Source organism: Nanorana parkeri, unplaced genomic scaffold (assembly GCF_000935625.1).
Source record: "Nanorana parkeri isolate BGI_ZX_2015 unplaced genomic scaffold, ASM93562v1 scaffold258, whole genome shotgun sequence".
Classification (NCBI taxonomy): Eukaryota; Metazoa; Chordata; class Amphibia; order Anura; family Dicroglossidae; genus Nanorana; species Nanorana parkeri.
In genome coordinates this window covers 1,125,186-1,145,703 of record NW_017306526.1, presented here as the reverse complement: position 1 = coordinate 1,145,703, position 20,518 = coordinate 1,125,186, and the positions used below count along the sequence as shown (strand labels likewise).

The following is a 20,518-nucleotide window of genomic DNA, read 5'->3' as shown; positions in this document are numbered from 1 at the left end:
TAAGCAGCAACCTGCACAGGCCAACACTGTAAGGAGTTTTGGAATAATGCATGATGTAATGTACTAGCACATAACCCAAACCCCCTGCCACCCCCCTGATGAATTTACTCTAATTTGAAAATTGTACTAAGCAATACAAAGGTTATTAATCTAGTGCAGGTTTGTGTTTGAAAATGAAGCCAATTTATTTCAAGTCATCCTTGCTTACAGCTTGTACATTGCAACTATCCAAGTTGAACCTTAGGCATTCATGCCAGACCATTCAATTAAACAAAAACATCTTCTCATAAACTATGTGCATGCAACCTATTTTATGCTATTATTTACCTATTGATATTACTAGGAGAAGGGTTGGCCTTTGTAATACCACACCCCCTTATTATAGTACTTTGTTTAGATATGTAACTGCACAGACATTTAAGGTACCAGCATACAATCTTTTTTTGTATAAAAGTATGTTTTATTTCTATAGATAACACGTTTAAAAATACAATTTTTATGTGAAAATAGCAAAACATACTTATACATACATTGAATTCATTATGCCTCTACATATACTCCCATCCACTACTATTTGACATTCTCAGTGTTTAACATCTTGTTTAACCACATGCTGTCCAGCCATTGTAATTAAACAGCTTCTTGAATGCGGGTGGGCGGTTTTAAACATCCTCGTCCGCCTAGCTCGTGCCTGCTGCTAGGCGGCTCACACGAGCGGGAAATATGCTTGAAATGTAAACGGCCAGCGATGTTGACATACAAGCATTCTGGTGTCTGTAGAGACGCCCGATTGCTTGTATTATGCGTGCAAGTGTGGACCCCCCCTCCCCGCCACCGCCGATGCCATACATCTTTCTCTGATCTCCCTGCCAGTCTCTGAATGCATGGAATGATGTGTATTACACCACTTCCGCATTCAGCTGTCATTGCTGACTACAGAAGCTGGGGAGAAGCTGGTGAAGCAGATCTCTGCTTCATCAGCTTCTCTGGGGGTCCCTTAGGTGACTAGGGCGTCTTTGAGACCCCTGATTACGTCATAAAGAGGACCTGTAAATGGCATTTAGGTGACAGGTCTTGGAGACCCCTGATGTCTCCATGAAGAGGTCACTGTAAATTGGCTATCACATAGGGGGCTTCTTAGCACAATTTTAAAGCTTGCCATGTTTGGTGTCGATTTTACCAAAAAATTGGGTAATAGTACATTTTTTATAACATTAAGTAGGGTTTAAAAATTTTTTTGTGGTTCTTTAAATAGTAAAAAATAAAAACCCTACACAGTTTTCATGCCTGCTGCAAACATTTTTTAATATGGTTCCAGGTGACAACTAGGCAGCTTATTTGCATGAGATTCATTTTTAAATTCACTAGAAATTCATATAAACTTATTCACCATACCTGGAGTTATTAAATTTAATCTTTGGAACATGAGGAAGGTGAATAGTGCCTTTACGTTTTAAGGACCCCCAAAAAATGACAATTTTAATTGAAAAAATTTTAAAAAGCCGAGGCGAATCTTAAATGGTAATGCTGTCAGCATTACTGTAAAACTGACTTTTGCAATGACAGCTCCTATGTTCATTTTTGTCTGCATTATTTAGGTCATTTCTAGTATACCACTGCGGTTCCTGATATGTTTATCTTGCATTTCAGGTTGTTTTTCTTTTAATATTAGGCCTCCTGTTGTGATCCAGTTAACCCTATCGATCATTTTCTAGCCCTTTGATTAAATGTTCTTGTCCAATTGCTTCAGTAATGCTCACTAGCTTTGACGCCACAAAGTCGACAGTTCAAAAAGACTGTCATTTTTGCATGCTGTTGCCCTTTCACCTTTTATGCTTTTGTCTGATGTTGAAAACAGCTGAAAATGACATTTACTTCTTGTTGTTATGTTTCACAAAGAGGAAAGGGAGGAAATTGCTGTAAATGTTCAAATGCCCTATTGCTGCATACAGTGGGGCACATGGACAGTAACCTATTTTAAAATTAGTCTGTTCATGGTGTATTACAAAATAGGGTAAAGGGTGAAGATCTCTTGAAATACTGCTGTCTGGATACAAATTGAATTGTAGAATAATTAGGATCCATTTTATTGGTGCTCATTTTCCTCCAGTAATAAACGTGTTTATCCTCTGAGGACATCGGTGTGAGTAGGTTTTGCTTTCATGTTTTGCAGACAAACCTTAAACGGGTATAAAGTTCTTGAATTCTGACTTGATTTCCTACATGCGTGCTCTGGGTTTTAAAGTGATAAAATTAAAGACAACTTCAGAAGGCTACAAAATAATTTTACAGGATTTAGTTAAAGCCCAATACCATCCTCAGGAAAGCAATGTGACCGAGCTGGACCTAATGTAGCTCTCCTTGTTCTGTGTCCACTGTGCTAGTCTGTGCCTTGAATGCTACTGTGCAGTTTGTGGCTGTTGTATAACTCTGGGCTGGATGACACCCAGCAAATTTGGTGAAATTGCTGAAAACATCTTAGAGCTGAGCATATCCACTGGACCAATCTCCCAGCAAATATTGGATCCAGAGATTCCTTACAAGATTCAACTGCATTTGTCCATCTGTTTCCACCAATATTAATTCTACTTATGCAAGACTCTATCAACTGCCTGCATAATGAAATCTTGAAGTACAGCAGAGATGACATTCTTATTTCTGGTAAAATCTTGTAGGGAATGTTTGAGCATTTTTTTTTGCATTCAGGATTAAAGGAGAACTATGAGGTGAGTGAAAGTCACTCATCCTCATAGTTCGAGCCCACGTGCGACAATAAAACTGTCACACGTCGGCTCAATTGATCGGGAAGTGAGCGAACATACCGCCGCTTCTCACTTCTCGATCATCTCCCTGCAGAGAGCGGTGACTGTCACGGCTCCCTGCAGGGATTCCCCCCTTCCCACTCCGATCCTCCAGCGCTGACTGGTGGAACAGAGGGGAGGGGCGGGCACAGCTGGCTCTGCCTCTAGATAGGCAGAGCCAGCTGTCACTCACACGCTGGGTGGATCTCGACAGCATCGTCTGGATCCATCCCAGCTGCGGCGGTCTTAGTATACCACGAGCTGTAGCTCGAGATATACTGAGCTTTGGGTCACGGGAGGACGCTGGTATATGTCCTCCCGTGACCCTTAAGAGCACTATGGGGAAAAACACTTACCCATAGTTCTCTTTTAATGTCCTTGCATTTCTGGGTTCAGAGCTGCTAAAATCCAGGTAAACAATAGCAGTGTCTGTGCTGATTGGCTGTAGCAGAGGGCAGTGGCGATATTGGGGAACAATCTTGTAATGGCAATAAAGTTAAGTGTAAAAGTTTAAAATGCAAACATTTCAATACTGAAAGATTTAAACCCAGAGCACACACATACGTAATTTTTCACCACTTAGGCAGCACATGCAGTTTTGTGGCTTGCCATTTTTGGTATCTATTTACGGGACACAAATATTTTGTACACGTATAGGGAAATATATTGTGTGCACTAAAATTTAATTTTACTGTTACTGCAAATATAGATAAACCATTGCACAATTAACATGCAACATAAATTGCAGCTACCATCTCTGTATTCTATAGGGCCGCTATGTTCAGAAAAAAAAATGTATGAGTTTAGTAGTCTACCAGCAAAAATGCAGATTTTAATGTGTGCAAAAAAAGAGATTTTACAGTAGCGAAGTGGTTAAAAAGTAAAGCCAAACCTTCTCTTTTTTATTTTTGGCTTTACGTCCCTTTTGGCTCACAGAAATGTAGTAATGTACTCCTTTTTACCCAAAGTCAGCAGATAGCGAGCTGATTGCTGTCTGCTGACAGCACAGATCCTCCCCGCAGCTGAGCCTGATCCCGATGATCCTGCCCTGCTCTAGTGCTTGCCCCCACCCCTGCCCCTCCTAGTAAGTGCTGAACAGAGGGGGGAATCCCTGCAGGGGGCAGTGACTAAGGGCTTGTTCACACGACGTCCGTATTGTGTCTGGACCAGAACCGTGCGCTCCTGGACCCAAACTGTATCCCTATGTGTTTTGTGGGCTACAGTTCTCATGTGCACAGTCCGTTCCGGTCCGGACAGAGAAAATACTCACTGCATGTCACATTTTGTCCGGTCCGGATACGGGAACACGTCAAAAACGCACTGCACGCATAGCACTCTGTCTGCGGATCTAGACCGGAAAATCGTGTGAACAAGCCCAAAAGGTCACTGCTCAGCTCAGGGACTCTTCCTCTCTGCAGAGCAATCAGTGGTTACTTGATCACTCAGAGTTTGGTATAGAGCCAATGTGAGTGACTGCTGCAGTGTCATCAATGGCCATATTTGGACAAATACCAAATATGGGCAGTAATGTCATGGGAAACCCCTTCCTCAGAATTCCCTATCAGTGCTCAAATAGGGTTTGAGCAGCTCCAATTTCCTTTCACCCGCCGATGCTGAAGGGACACACCAAGGGTCCTCAAACCAAATGAGGGAGGGGCAACTGCTAACTTGCCCCTTACTGAATCAGACATCATTAGCATCTTTGGACATCAACTGGAAACTCTAAAGGTTAATATTAAGATAGAATATATATATACATCTTTTTTTTGTTGGATAATATACCCCGCCCCCCCCCCCAAAAAAAAACAACCTAAAATTAAAAGTGGGGTCTACTAAACATACCAAAGAAAGGGATGTAAGTGAACACACGAAGAGAGGGCACTGTTGTGCCGATTATACTGTAGGCTACATTACTGTAGGTTGAATGCCAGCAAATATGCACAAGAGCATTCAGAGACTGAAATCATGCTATTTTTAATGGTGATCTCAGCAAGCACACTGCTGTAGATCCTTCACTACACTACAGGAGATAGACGATAGGTTAATGCCTCCCATATCCATACTCTACTGACCCCATTCCCCTTTTCTTTTGTATAGGATAGAGTTGGTTGTGTTTTGAAACGTGCATAATACAATAATGGGTTGGGGAATTATATTAATACAACAAAATTGTCACTGAACAATTGAGAAATTAGAAATGAGTGCACCAATGTTTTGTCACCCATCTGGCATTAAAATAATTGTTGACCCAACTCTCCAGCGTCCAGTACGGTTAATCCTTCTGATCAGAGTATAACAATAACAAATCTATTTTTCCGCACTCTCTACTGAATTACAACTGAAACTTCTACAGAAATAAAGTTGACCTTTTTCTGGTCTACTCCTGTTTTCTCCAGCACACATAGGGTAAAAATGGAACAGCCTACTTTGTTATTCACTAGTTATGTAGCTCCTGTTTAAAATCAGATACAGGGAGCCTTAGTGGCTGGGAAAGTACAAGATGACTACTTTTGGCAACATTGATTGTAAATTTTAGGTTACGACACAGATAAGTTGTGCAAGCTGATGGATTTGTCTTCTGCACAATTAAATACTATTCCCATGTGGCTGTAGGCTGGGAACACTAATCTACTTGTAAAGATAAATTAAGTGGTCAAATTAGAATGTTTAGTGTTAAAAACAGAGAGATACTTTAATAATCATCCATAATATTCTGTGGGCAGCTTGCTTTGAAGAGTATATCCATTCAAAATGTTTCTTTTTTTTTTTCTTTAAAGGAAGGATTAGAACCCCTGTCAGATTTATTCTGCTATGCAGGATTTTCCCTCAACTGTTGACATGCAAGTAAGAGGAAATTGCCTAACCAGATGCCATACCCCGGATGGCAGTAAAAACCTGAAAAGTGTTCTAATCCTTCACAGTTCTACCCAAAACTAGGTTTTGGCTGGATTTGCCCTTTTAATATAGGGAGTTTTCAGGAGCCATGCTGCATTTGTGCTCCCCTCCAGTGGCGGAACTACCGCCGGTGTGGCCGCACCGGGGCCTCAGCCTGGTGGTGCCCAGCACAGTCACTGTGCATAGATGGTGGGACTTGCCGGCCGCCGGATAGCACCTGATCGGTATCCAGCGGCCGGGGGCGCCGGGAGTGTCGATCATCTGTTCATCAAACACTTCCGGCACAGCGATGGGGGGCGGGCCGCCGGCCGGCGGATACTGATCTCAACATCCCAGATAGCAAGGATAACTTGCTACAAACTTGTGGCAGGGTGAAATTGTAATTTTTGTTAACTTGCTGCACACATTCCTGGCAAGTTGTAGACTTGCAGAACACTTGCAGCACAAGTTCTAGTTGACTTTTTGAATTTGTAGCACATTTGCTTGGCAAGTCTGCAGGAACAGTCCTGCAGGTCTTAGCAAGAGCTCTGCAAGATCGCTGGTCTGAAGACTTGCAATGCAGACCTGCTGTAATTGTGCAACAAAATTGTAAAGCTTGGCAAGTCTGCAATAGTTTAGCAAGTCATTTTCAAACTTGCAGCTCAATTGCTTGCTATCTGGGATCTGACACTCCGAAATGGGGGAAGCGACGCGCTGCGCTTAAATGGGGGGGCCCATTCGCTGGTCGGATAACGAGATTGTATGGGGCCCGCCGGCCGCTGTGAGGGAGTTGCGGAACAAGGAGGCACTGAAGACGGCCCTGCAGACACATCATGGGCAGCCATGGGGCCTTGGACGGCAGTGAGGACCCAGCAAACACACACAGGAAACATCTGAAGACAGAAGAGGTAAGGGTAAATTCATAATTATTATTTGTAGCCTAATGTTGTATAAAGTACTGTTGCAGCAATGCAGAATGGCACCCTCTATAGAGGACTACAAATCTCAGCAGTACTTTATACAGAAATGCTATTATATAAAGTATTGCTGGGATGTGTAGTTCTCCATAGCCTGTGCCATTCTGGATTGCTGTAAATATTAGGGATGCACCGATATATCGGCCGCCAAAACATATCGTATCGGCTGAAAATGGCACTTTTGGCTAAATACCGAAAAGTGCAATTTTTCTTGTAGGTCAGTATTTTCAGATATACATAATATCTACATGTTCTTAACAAGCAGTAAAATAACTTTTAAAAAGCCTGACCCATTTTAGCTGCTTCTTATGTGAAGCAATTTATTTTAAAAAAAACAACGATTTACGTTAGAGGGCTACCGAGATTCTGGTATATTAGAAAGTAACGGAGACCTAAACAAAGATTTCAGTGTCTGTTTAAGCCTGGTCAGGTGAGGAGTGGGGCTGCAGCAGAGGGAAGGCTTGTGAGGCTTGAAGGTGTATGGAAAGGAGGGTTTAAAGTGCCACTGATCACCAATGTTGTGGGATTGTTTTTGCGGGACTTAAAATGTTTTTAACAACCAATGATAGGAGAGGTTGTGGGGGCGGGTTGTAATATGCCACTATCACTGTGGGATTGTTTTGGGAGGGTTTAAGTGCTCCTTGGCCATCTTAATACCATATTCATTTTAAAAAAAAATTGTGGCAAAAAATAAAATCGCCTTGGGTTGTCCACTTTCCAGAAATTGTATGTAAAGGGTGTTTTGTACTGGCATTTTTATTTGCTGTGTTTTATGACGGAAACAAAGGGAAGTTTATTTTTTTTAAATGTTTTTTGTCCTTTTTTTATATTGTAAAAAAATGAATAGGTTATTAAATACGACTAAAAGAAATCTACTTTGGTCTCAAAAATAATATAACATTCATTTGGATACAGTGTTGCATAACCGAATAATTACCACAGCACTGAACAATGGCCTTGAAAGGAAGAAGAGTAGCATGCAGATGAAGGTTAAAAAAAAAAAGTATTTGGCTGGAGTTGGGAATTAAAATGTCAAAGCTGCCTGTGAGGGTCTTTTTAGAATCTGTACACATGAGTGCGCCTCCTGTTTCAATTTTCATTTTGGTGTGGATCTTCTCATTTCCCAGAGGTCCAAACTTTAACATTTGATGATTGTTTAGATGTAATAGGGGTGGCAGTTTATGACCAGTGTGCCGAGCTGCAGCTTAAAAAGTGTATTTCCACTTTGCAGCCACATTGGGATAATGTCTACTCTTTAATTGTTCCTATCCACATAGCATGCCCCATACATTGTACACACAGCTCATTCACAGCATTGCTAAAATGCCGTGCATGGGCCTGAAGCCAGGGAGGATGCATCTGCTGTGTGCATGCACAGGAGTTGCATCATTATTGGCCACCAAATGGCAGAAGAGGCTTCCCATGAAACCTGGAAGGAACAGAGGATTCATAGCACAGTGCTGGTGGAAAGCACATTTGTAAGGTAAGTGTGCCATATTGTGTAAGTATGCTGTGCATACTTGTACATTATGATAAAACCCCACACAGGATGCAGTGGATTTTTATATGGTCATATATTACTGCTGTGAGTGTGAGACAAGATTTTACTATGGTGGAATAGAATCATACTTTGACAGCATAAGTAAAGTAATAGGCATGTGTTTGAACTGTGATTTTTAGCAGCTCTTTAACCAGTTGACATCCGCGGTGTTAAACCCCTGAACTAGCACATATAGGCGATCGGCGGGCTATGGACCCGCAGATCGCCTATATGTGAAACACCCGGTAACGGGTGTGTTTTAATGGTCGGGTCTTTTCTGCCCGTGCGTACCCGCAAATGCAGCAGTGCCGTCCGTCCGGTTTTTTACTACGGGCGGACGGCAAGAGGTTGAAATGCTAAGTCACTTGCGCAAGAGTCCACAGGATCATAAGAAATCAATAGGGTTGTATTAGTGCTTATTCTTTGTTACTAACTTTGTCATAAAGCCGACACTGGAACTTGTCCAAGAGACAAAATGCTGAGATGAGGGGGGTCATAAGTCTTCATATCCTCACAATGCTTGTCTTTAGTGACTGATCTAATGACCTGAGCTACTAGTGTGCAGGGCAAATTGTATACTGAAATTAATACATCAAATACATTCTAAGTTTGTACTTTTGGAAAGACCAAAAAAAAAAAAACAGATGGTTTTTCTCTTGCCTGGAAAGGGTGAAATGTCTGTCTTTACACAGTCACTAATCTTATGTTCTTAACCAGATTATCAGGTTTGCACACATTTTGGCTTGTCATAATGTTTACCTGACACCTGTATTAGCAGCAGACAACTCCAGCTTTCATCAGTTCTTACACTAATACTTGTTGTCACAGATTAACCAGTTGACAAGTTTTTCTTTTTCCATGTGCATTCCTACAAAAGGGAGAGAACAAAACAGGAGGGCGAGAATGTGATTGCTACCACTATACACAGAGGGTCTTGGAATATTTTTAAGCGAGTACAATTTGCTACACTGCCAGCCTATTGGCAAAGTAGTTATTCCTGCTGTCAAGTCAACTGAAGTCTCATCACATTGCAGAGGGATGATGAACTGTGTCAGCCCACGGGCCATTCAGGACTTGATTGCAGAACGTCTCACACAAAACCCAGTCATGAGGAGATGAGAACACTTAATCATGGCTTTTGAAGGGAAAATAATGCATGTCAATGGATGAATTTTCCTTTTTTTTTCTCCTGGTTTAACTGTTTTCTTTTGTTTTTAAGACCATTAATACAATATTTATATTTACGTAAATCTTTTTGGTTTTAGTCTTCTGAAGTTTGATGCTGTTTTTTAGTTTGTGGGGGGGTTTTTTCTTCCTTTTTGGCGTTGACAATTTCACTTATCTAGAAGTTTTCATAGGATGAACATCAGATTGTGCCTAGCAGGGACATTCTTTAGAAAGTATTTTTTTGTTTTAAAAGAAAAAAAAAATCCCACACTTCATTGGTATTCAGAGCAAAATAAAGAGACCCTGTATAGGTGCAGTCATCGGCCTTAGTCTACTGCTAGAGAAAATGATTTATCTGTTCAAGATCCCACAGTCGTAGATAATAGACAATGCTAGACAGATTACACTTCTACCTGGCTTGTAAGAAAAACCTCAAATGTTCTTTTTAAGAATACGAATTACTATATATATTTACACTTTCTGTCTCTGGCTGTAATTGGTGTTACATTTTAACACCTAAGACCCACGTGTAGAATCTGCTAATTCCATTCTTTTTAGAGTTCTATAGCAGTCCTAAAGTATATAACCATTGCTGGCTTTTCAAAGGGATTTAGCTACATGTGAAACCCAAGGGTGATTTAGTATACATTCCAGGTAGGCTAGCTATATCTGTATGGATTTGTCAGTCACTGGGGATGAACCGTGTTTTGTATTTCACAGGTGCATGGCATTGTACGTCGATCAAGCTCTTTCAACACAGGCAGGATTGAGCATCTGTACAAGAATCCACAAGCTCACACTGAAGGGAGTAAGGCTATTTCAGTGTTTTTTATTGTGTTTTTATAATGTTCTCATAACTTTTCAGAAACTTTTCAATACTTTTTATAAAATATATTTTAGTTTTTTTTTTCTATAATGTATAATTATGCCCTATATTGTAATTAAACCATGTAATGCAGCTTATCAGTCCTACCAGATGTGGTAGCGGCATTAGTTTTTTTTTCCCAGGCTTTTTTCTTACTTTTTTTCCTTGTTGATCCTGCCAGTAGCATACTTTTTGTCCTAGGGTGACTATGCTTACTCGCTGTACCGTACTTGTGCAGGAGCAATGTCGCTCTAGGCTGCACCTCCTAATCAGACTGCAGAAAACCCCCTCCTGATCTCCATAACAAAGGAAGGAGGTATAGTTCAGAGGTAAACTGGGTGGCACTGACAACACTGGTAGGCTTAATAGGTTTTTTTTTTGCGCTTATTAAAAAGGTCCAACAAAACTCTTCTGGTGTGTGTGGCATGGCGGTAACAGATCTAAAGAGAGCAAATCAGAGCAGTTCACTGTTAGGGTTTACGTGCACGTTAAGGTTTCTTACAATCAGCCAATAGTGAATGTATACATAGTTCTAGCTTTTATGGTTATGCCAAATATCAGGCAACCCTCATCCAACCACTCATAAATATTACTATGAATAAAGCCCAAATTAAGTCACAGAAATAGATGTGTAATCAGACATAATACTTCATATGTCCCTCAAAATTAATTATCATCCATATCTTACCACCTCTTTCCTGGTTAAGCAGTTGTACAGGGAGTCCTAATATGACTGTTCTGTTACTAATGGCTATTTACTGACACATCCCTACCCTGTTTCTTGATTGTGTCACTCAGCTATGCCAGCATGGATAACTGGAGGTGATTGACAGAAAACAGCGTTTTCACTAACGGGAAATGCTTTAAAATGCCCTTTTTCTAGGAAAAAACTTAAACTGGGCATTAAAACAGAGCTAAACCTTCACTCTATACAATTGTTAGCAGGTACCACTTTATTAAGGAAGAGTATGTATGTCTCTTCTAACATAAAACGTATTCCCCTTCCTGCTAACTTATTTAAAATTGTATACAGACTGAAGTGTATAATCCTGGCCCATCTTACAGATGTTGGGAGTAAGAGGCCGGTGCTGGGATGATGGAACATCCATGCACATGCGCAGGAGTTTTGTCATCTCTGGTTGACCAATAGTTGTAAACGGAAGATCCAGAAAAACATGGCAATGGAGCGATAAGGGAAACACGGGTCTGCAGCCAACACAGATCTACTTTAATAACTGGTGTTCATGTGAAATATTAAACATTCCAAAAAATTCATATAAAAAATCCTGCGGGTGATTTGAGAGGCAATTGTAGTAATTGTGTGCTGAGTAAAGTAGTATTGACGTACTTGAAAAAGTTATCCAATTTTTGATTGCCGTTTTAGCCACCTCTAGGGCCGGTTCCCACCACATCCAGTGCTTTCCGGCTGCTGTACCATGTGTTGTAATGTGGGTGATTGCAGTGCGGGCAGGAAGCGTGGCTCCAATGCCATTGACATGAATGGTACCACCATGCCCCAGAACATGGATGCCTTAATTATGCAATACAGTGTGATCCGGGCACTAACCGCGCCAGAATGCATTGGATGTGGTGTGAACCAGGCCTGTATTTTACAAGTGAACATACTGGCCAAACAGTCTAACATTCCTAAAAAGTTAAAATGCACATGCTATCAAGTAAATCTGTTTAATATACACTCACTGGCCACTTTATTAGGTACACCTTGCTAGTACTGGGTTCGACCCCCCCCCTTTTGCCTTCAGAACTGCCCTAATTCTTTGTGTGGCATAGATTCAAGAAGATGTTGGAAACATTCCTCAGAGATTTTGGTCCATATTGACATGATAGCATCACCCAAAAGTGTGCCAAGAAAATATCCCCTACACCACCGGCCTGGTACAAGGCAGGATGAATCTGTGCTATCATGTTTATGCCAAATTCTGACCCTAGCATCTGAATGTTGCAGCTGAAATTGACTCATCAGACCAGGCAATGTTTTTCATACCTTAGTTGTAATGAGTGGTTATTTGAGTTACTGTTGCCTTTCTATCATCTCGAACCAGTCTGCCCATTATCCTCTGACCTGTGACATCAACGAGGCATTTTCATCCACACAACTGCTGCTCACTGGATATTTTCTCTTTTTCGGATCATTCTCTGTAAACCCGAGAGATGGTTGTGTGTGAAAATCCCAGTGGATCATCAGTTGCTGAAATACTCGGACCAGTCTGTCTGGCACCAACAACCATGCCACGTTCAAAGTCACTTAACTCCCCTTTCCTCCACATTCTGATACTCTGTTTTAGGGCTGCAACAACTAATCGACATAATCGATTATAATCGATTATTGAAAAAGTTGTCAACTTTTTCAATCATCGATTAATCGGCTTCTGGTTAGTTGGCCCTGTTCACGTGCCGCACCTCCTCACCACCTCACGCTCGCCACTGCCAGACCCGCCCGCATTCACACGCTGCACCTCCTCCCCGCCTCACGCTCACCGCCCTCCCACATCCACGATTGGCACAGGGACGCGGGGAGAAGAAGGAGGAGGTGTGGGGGGATGACAATCGCCGATAGACAGGCCCTATCTCAGAAGCAAGTTGCTGTAAGACTGCTCAGGTAAGCCTGCAATCCCCCCCACATGGTGCTCTATAATGTATTGCTGGGATTTGTATTCCTCTATATCCAATGGTACATTGTGCTGTATATTATACATAGGACTACAAATCCCAGCAATAGTACATTATACACTGTATGTATAATGTACTATTGCTGGGATTTGTTGTACTCCTCTATAGCTGGTGGTATTCTGCATTGCGCTGTATAGAGGACTACAAATCCCAGCAATAACACATTATACAGCGCAATGCGGAATACCACCAGCTATAGAGGAGTACAACAAATCCCAGCAATAGTACATTATACAGTGGTGCAATGCCGAATACCACTAGCTATAGAGTACTACAAAACCCAGCAATAGTACATTATAACAGCGCAATGCAGAATACCGCCAGCTATATTGTATTGCTGGCATTTGTTGTATTCCTCTATAGCTGGTGTTATTCTGCATTGCGCTGTGTAATATATTATTGCTGGGATTTGTAGTCCTCTATAGCCGGTGCCATTCTTTAAAATGTATTTTATTTTTTAACCGATTAATCGAACTCAATCGGCTAACTAATCGATTTTGAAAATAATCGTTAGCTGCAGCTCTACTCGGTTTGAACTTCGTCGTCTTCAGCACGTCTAGATGCCTAAATGCGTTGAGTTGCTGCCTTGTGATTGGCTGATTAGCAATTTGTGTTGACAAACAATTGAATAGGTGTACCTAATAAAGTGGCTGTTGAGTGTGTGTGTATATAAACAAAACATTTTCACTTCTGTCTTTTAAAGACCATATATTGTGCATTAATGATTGCAAAAAGCTTTAATTAGCATACCAGCAAAGCCTTCCATCTCATTTAAAACCCTGCACACTTGTTGAACTGATTGCCCTAGGTTGGTTATGGTTTGTTATGTTCCGTTGGTGGAAAATGCGTAATTTAGGGAAGTCACCTAAGCATATATTTTTGTTTCCGTTTACTTCGCCCATTTTTGAAAGTGAAGCGAAACAACACCAAGGACAGAACACCAAAAGCGGCCAAGTCAATAAAAGGGAAAAAAAAATCAAAGGATAAATGCTATTGAGCATAAATCTAGAATATAACGAATCCCATACAGAATATTAGAAGGTGCTAAAACACTGTGCAAGATTACTGCGCCTACAGTCTTGTTTTATATGGTCATTAAATTCTCATTGCCCTCTATTTTCTTTGGAAACTACTGGAGGGATACCTTTTTATTTACTACCTTTTTTATTATATAATTTTTTTTTGTGAACAGCAAACACCCTCCATGTTCTTTGCATGCATCTGTCAGTGCCTCATGTCAGTAAATTAGGTAATGACCAGCAGCTTATTGGGGGCCATAAGTGCCCTGCTTTTGATACTGTTCTGCATTCTTCTGGATGTCCTTTAATTTCATGCTCAGTTTGTTTCTCATATGGGCAAAAATGGAACATTTCAGAAGATGATCTTTACTTTTGTTTTTCTGTAGTTGATGATCACAAAGGTGAAATCTCGGGCTCATTGTTTTTACACTGGTAATCATTATCACACCTTGGGGTTCCAAAATACAGTTGGCTCCTTTCTATCATGTGCTGTATGAGATATTGCATCATAATAGGAAGTGTGTAAAGTAAGCAAATTACTCAAGGAATGGCTGTAAGAGAATGTCAAAATAATGCACTGAAATACAGCCTATTAATTTCTTTTTTCTTTCAAAGATATGAAACTACACTATGGAGATCTTACTGACAGTACGTGTTTGGTCAAAATAATTAATAATGTGAAACCTACTGAAATCTATAATCTAGGAGCTCAGAGCCATGTAAAGGTAAGGCGTTTCACATTTCCTTATGTTTACACTAGCATTATAATGGTTCTAAAGTTTGGAATTGGTGCACATTATGAAACCAGGAGAAAGCTTATTTTCAGTTTTTTTTGTTTTGTTTAATTCTAAAAACAAAATCATAAGTATCTAGCTAGAGTTATTTCTTATCCATGGAGGAACACTGAGTTTTTCACCTTTTTGGGTTATACTGCAACCTACTCGAGGATTAAACACAGTTGTGGAAAAAAAAAAAAAACAGACTTGCATGGCCCCCAGTGATGGTGCTGACATCCGCAGCCCAAAGTCATGATTGTCCTCAGCACCTAGAATCTATCACATCATTTTCTTTATCTCTGTAGAGTGTGGCTGCATCCACTGACCTTTCCGTTGAGGTTTTTACTACACATGCAAAACTTCATGGCCCAAGTCATACAGTTATTTGCTGACTCTATACACAATGGTCAACAGCACACTGAGGCACCCCTTCTTGCAGATTCTGAGTTTATCCAGCTTGCTTCTGAGGAGCCACAGTCTACTGCTTTTAATCCCAAATTTAAGGAGAAAGTTAAACTCTTATTGATTCTGTGTACACCACTCTAAAATAGAATAGCCAGTTGCTTCAACTAGTGTTCTAACCAATTTTTTTTGGTCCTTTTAAAGCGCCAAACTTACAAAGACTTTCACTTTGCATCCACTTTTCAAAATCTTTACGGAGATTGGAAACCTCATAAGCACTTGGGGAAGAAAAAGTTTATTAGCCTTGTACCTGTTTAGGGAGGATTTTGCGAAAAGGGGTCTATTTCCACTGTGGATCAGGCAGTGTCCTGCCTTAACAAGGTGCTTACTTTTCCTGTATAAGGCACACCTGCTTTTAAGGACCTAACCAATAAGTGTTTGGAAGCCCTTTCTAAAACTCTGGTGGTTCCTGCTTTTCACCCGATACTGGCTGTGTTTACTTTGTTAAACCATGTTTAGTAAAAGAAAAATCCCTCAAAAGAAACCCAGCCACTGCGGCAGGTTGGTCCTTTGCTTATAGAATGCAATGGCTGTTGGCTTTAAATTTCAATTGTGGTGGTCTTCTGGAAGCTGTTTTTTGTGGACTCCTACTGCAGCCTTTTACTCCTCTTCCTCAATGGTGCGCATGTGAGCCATTTCTTTCGACTGCTAATACAGCCTATTCCTCCTCTTAATCTAATCCTGCCATTTCCCCGATTTGCCACTGACTGGCTAAGTTGAGTCAGCAGAAGTTTTGGTATGATTTTTTTTTTTTTTATCACCAGAACCTGCCCAGGCTTCTGGTGAGGAGGAGTATTAAGCTGATGGGAGAGAAGGAAGAAATCTTGGGCCCCAGCCCGAGAAAATGTTACAAAAAAGCTGTCACATTTCCTGATGGTGGCTTCATCCACTGTGATGTTGACATAGCTACTGGATGGCCTTGTAGACATAGCCACAAGGTGGCTTTTATTTGACCACAAGATGGCTTTTTATTTGATTTTATTTGACTCACACAGGTAAGACAAAATACTTGCCCTTTCCTCCAGCGATGCAATGTCTGCAAGCTTCCTCGCCACAGCGTTGACATCTTTGCCCAGCCTCAAGTCCAGTATCTTGAACTGTCTTGATTATCCAGGATGAAGTAACTACTGTGCTTGCACACAGGAGTTAATTCTTCCCTGCACCAAAGCTTGCCGAGATTGCACACAGAGCTGCAGCTCAGTGTATGTTAAGGAGGTGCTTGCGAGCAAGTAGGTAATTCATCTCTTCTGCAATAAATGGCTTGCCTTCTCGTAAACTGCAGCTACAAATGATGAAATATTATACAGCAAATTTAAATGCTTTTTGCACAATCTGAATATGAGATGGTCTCACAATTTGATCCTATTCCTCTATGGTCAAGTCATTATAATCTTGGAGCTCAACTAAAAAAGTTGTGCATCCCAGTCTTAACAAGTCTCGCAACGTGGTAAGAATCTGTCATTTCAACCCAAAATCACAGCAATGCTTAGTACTGTAAAATTATGTCTGCTCAGCAGCTATAAATTGATTACCACACAGTACTTTACTGAATGCTGACCTTGCAGTTATTTACTGGGCATACCAAAGTTGTGGCCTAACTACTTCTAATGTTTAATGTTTTAATGCCCTAAATTAAGGTATAATGCAATGAAACACCTTGAGTATCTGTGAGAAACAAGTTATTAAAGCAATTGTAACATAGCCTTGGGACATATTTAGACAATGGAGTTCTGTATTTTTGTGGATCTGATTGTAGTGTTTTAATGGGGAAAGACCTTACACTTCCTCCAAACAAAACAGTTGATGCACATTTGCTGCACATCGTAAATCTACAGGTCTTTTTAGATACTTTTTTAATGTCTACATGTAATTATTTCTAAATATCATGCAATAATTGAACATCATTAAACTTCCATTCATTGTATGGATTTTTCACTTATACGCACACTATAGTCTATTGGTATGTAAGGCCTTTTTAGTGTAAATGTAAATATATTAACATTGCACAGGTTAGTTCTTCTTTACCATTCCACTAATTTTAGGCAGTTAGAACTGTGAGTTCTAGATGATGTTTTTTTGGTAACCATTTGTAAGATGATAAAACACATGATTTTTTCTCTAAATTAAACATGGAAGAGAAAGTTGGCAGAACATAAAGAGAAAGTTGGAAACCTTGCACAATGGTTATTAAGACTGTTTGAGAAAATCTGCCTAATGGGGACACAGACAGCAGTGAAAACCCAAAAGAAAAATCTAAAAAAAAAGTTTTGCATTTAGTTTTACTAAAATCACTAAACATGACCTATTACCTATAGTTTTTAACTTCCTTAAGAAAGAAAAGAATGCAGTGTCTGCCATACATTTTTTGCTTACAGTGAAAGGAAACCCAGTTTGCACTCTTCAGTTTGAAACCCTTGATATCAGTACTTCCCTATTTTCAGAGACTCAATCAACCCCCCAAAACGTAATTTTATGGTATTGCATTGACTCTGAGATGCAAATTGCTTGTGAGCACACTTTAAAGGTTATTTCCTCTGGGTGCCCCAGTTTCCTCCCACAAGCCAAAAATATAACTAGGTTGGTAAGGTTCTTCCCAGATTGGGTCTGTGTAAGTTGTTGGGACATTAGATGACCGCTTGTTAATGTAAATGGTTCATTGTACAATAGAAAGCACTTTGTAATATGTACTGGGGAAAAAAGTAATTAGTGAAGGTACGTGATTCTTGAAGAAACATAGCCTTTTGTTTATATTTAGTACATGGGTGGTATTTATAGTGTATATGTAAATATGCATATATGAAGATAGAGAATATATATATATACACACACACACACGCGCTCAGTAGTTGCTAACCTGGAACATTGCAAGGTTCAGTAAACGTGGGATGAGAGGTGGTAAAATGTATGGTGTCATTTTAAAACCACAATGAGGACATTATGGTATTTCCACACAAATCCCTTCTGTGCCCATCCTAATTAGGAATTGTGCAACATTTACTGACAGACTGTCCATTGGTAACATCACTTACTGACTCATAACGTTGGCTCCACAATCCTCCTTTTCTCTGCCCTGCATGACAGTATGAACTCAACAAGTCGGCTGCTCACAGCGTCTGTTGGAGGATCATGACTCTTGGCAATGCTCAAGAATATTTTACTCATAGCTTCTTGGGGAATTTGGGAATTTGTCAGTTTCAACAAGTTATATTTCTGAAATCAGTTTTACTTAAGGCCCTGAAGAAATTTAACTATTTAACAAGATCGTGGAGCACCATTTGCACTTTCATACTCCGAAGTCAACTGCATATAGGTAGTGACTTGCATCATAAGCACTGTAATTTGGGAATGTAGTCAGAATTTAATCTAGTGACTCCAGTTGACTCAGATCACAGCTGTAGCTGTGAAAATTATGTATGTGAAGAGAAATGTCATATCTTTGAACCTGACCCCCACCTCTTCTACTGCTTTTTCATACAATTGTTAGGATAAATAAAGTTTTCTTCAGGAATGCAGTTTAATAAAGTAAGTGTTTTAACAATGTCACATTAACAAAAAAAAAAAAAAAGCTCAAGTGATATGTTTTGGACACAGATGACGTATAGTTTTTTTGTCTTTTTTTCTGTTTATTTTGGCTTGTATTTGTGCAGAATAACGTTTTCTATCACTCTCACTTCCAGTCAGTTTTATGTGGGCTGTGCAGAAAGCAAGGAAAATAAAATAATAGGAAGTTGGTCTGGTTTCCTGAAGGAAACCAATGAAGATGAAATTGGTTCTTGGAATGAATACACAGGGTCTGGGAAGGACCGTCCAAAGAGCTTGCACTGAATCATAAATAGTAAGCACTGTGACTCAGATGTTGCACACAGACTGGCTTAATGCAGTCTTGTTGACGCAATGTGGGAGAAAGCAATCTGACTTCTACTTATGAGTGTCTTAAAATAGAAAGCCTCAGAACCATGACTTCATGCTGATGGAGATTGGTGGAACAGACTGGGCACTGAGCACTTTTAGCCATTCTTAGGGGGTGTGGTTTGGGTAGTAGTGACCTGTATTCATCTGTCTGAGCAGCAAAGTCTAAAACAGTAGCTCATTCACATCAGAGGCGTTTGCAAGTCTTGGATATGAAAAAAAAGATTGTTGCCTGTAACATATGGTAAAACTCACATAATTAATGCATTATGGGGAATTTTTGTGAAGTCTTCTTAAACGTAATAAGCTGCTGTGAATTGACACTTTACTAAAGTACAAACAGTCAAAAATAGTATACCACGCTTTCCCTGTGTTCTGGGAAGACAAAGCAAGGACCTACTTTCTTAATTTTTGGTATCGTATCCAAGTTAAGGTGGAATGGCTGCTGTTAGCACCAGAAGACAAAATATGAGGGAGAATGCGAAACACAAGGGGAAATTTATCAAAACTGGAGCAGACAGAATCTGGAGCAGTGGCTCATAGTAGCCAATCAGTATCTCTGAAGAGAGCAGCAGATTGGTTACTATGGGCAACTGCTTCAGATTCTGCCTGCTACAACTTTGATAAATTCCGCTCAAACTATTCACAGAGATGTATTCTTTAAGACACTAGCTGTAATGAATATCAGAGTAGTTATTCAATGACTATGTACAGAGAAATAATTTTAGAATGAATGATTAAGCTATGTAGTAAGCACCATAATGTGCTCTCTCCTACCTTGCCTGTCCTTCCTCCTGTCTGCAGCCACCCAAAATGTTAAATGTAGCTCCTGAAAAAAATCATAAGGTACTATAACCTACAACACTTCTGGAAGTATAAAGTACTGGTTCATTCTCCCGCAGATTACCATTTGCCCATTACTGTGATGAGTGGCCTTATTGATGAATAAGTGCATAGGCTAGCTTCTAACATTGTCAGGATGTCTTAAAACGTGCTTGAAAGTCAGGAAATCACCAGCACTCAGTAGTAAAGATAAATATGTCCCTTTTATTGGACAGAAAGCATCACAGACATCCAAATAAACCGACGTTTCGGGGGCCGCGCAGGATCCCTTCCTCATCTTTCTGCCTTGAGGAAGGGACCCTGCGCGGCCCCGAAACGTCGGTTTATTTGGATGTCTGTGATGCTTTCTGTCCAATAAAAGGGACATATTTATCTTTATTACTGAGTGCTGGTGATTTCCTGTGTTTGCACGGCGCCATCCGTGGTAATTCATCACTGCGAGCACCACCTTTTTCTTATTTGGCTGGGACTGCTGTGGGGAGTGCGGAGGGTCTCTCCATCGACTTAAAACTTGCTTGTTCAAGTACCCTATTATGGGGTATCTAGGGTGCGGAGGGCTGTAAATAAAGGTATGTGTACTGCTTATTGTACTGG

At 40.4% G+C, this 20,518-nt stretch overlaps 1 protein-coding gene across 1 annotated transcript in view; it reads left to right on the top strand.

The window, feature by feature from the left end:
* The window catches only part of GMDS (GDP-mannose 4,6-dehydratase), a 506,617-nt gene that overhangs the window by 72,438 nt on the left and 413,661 nt on the right, over positions 1–20,518 (top strand). The window contains exons 4-5 of the mRNA XM_018556927.1: positions 10,080–10,167; positions 14,550–14,659. Coding sequence (XP_018412429.1) covers positions 10,080–10,167; positions 14,550–14,659 — 198 coding nt within the window. The remainder of the gene's footprint in view (positions 1–10,079; positions 10,168–14,549; positions 14,660–20,518) is intronic.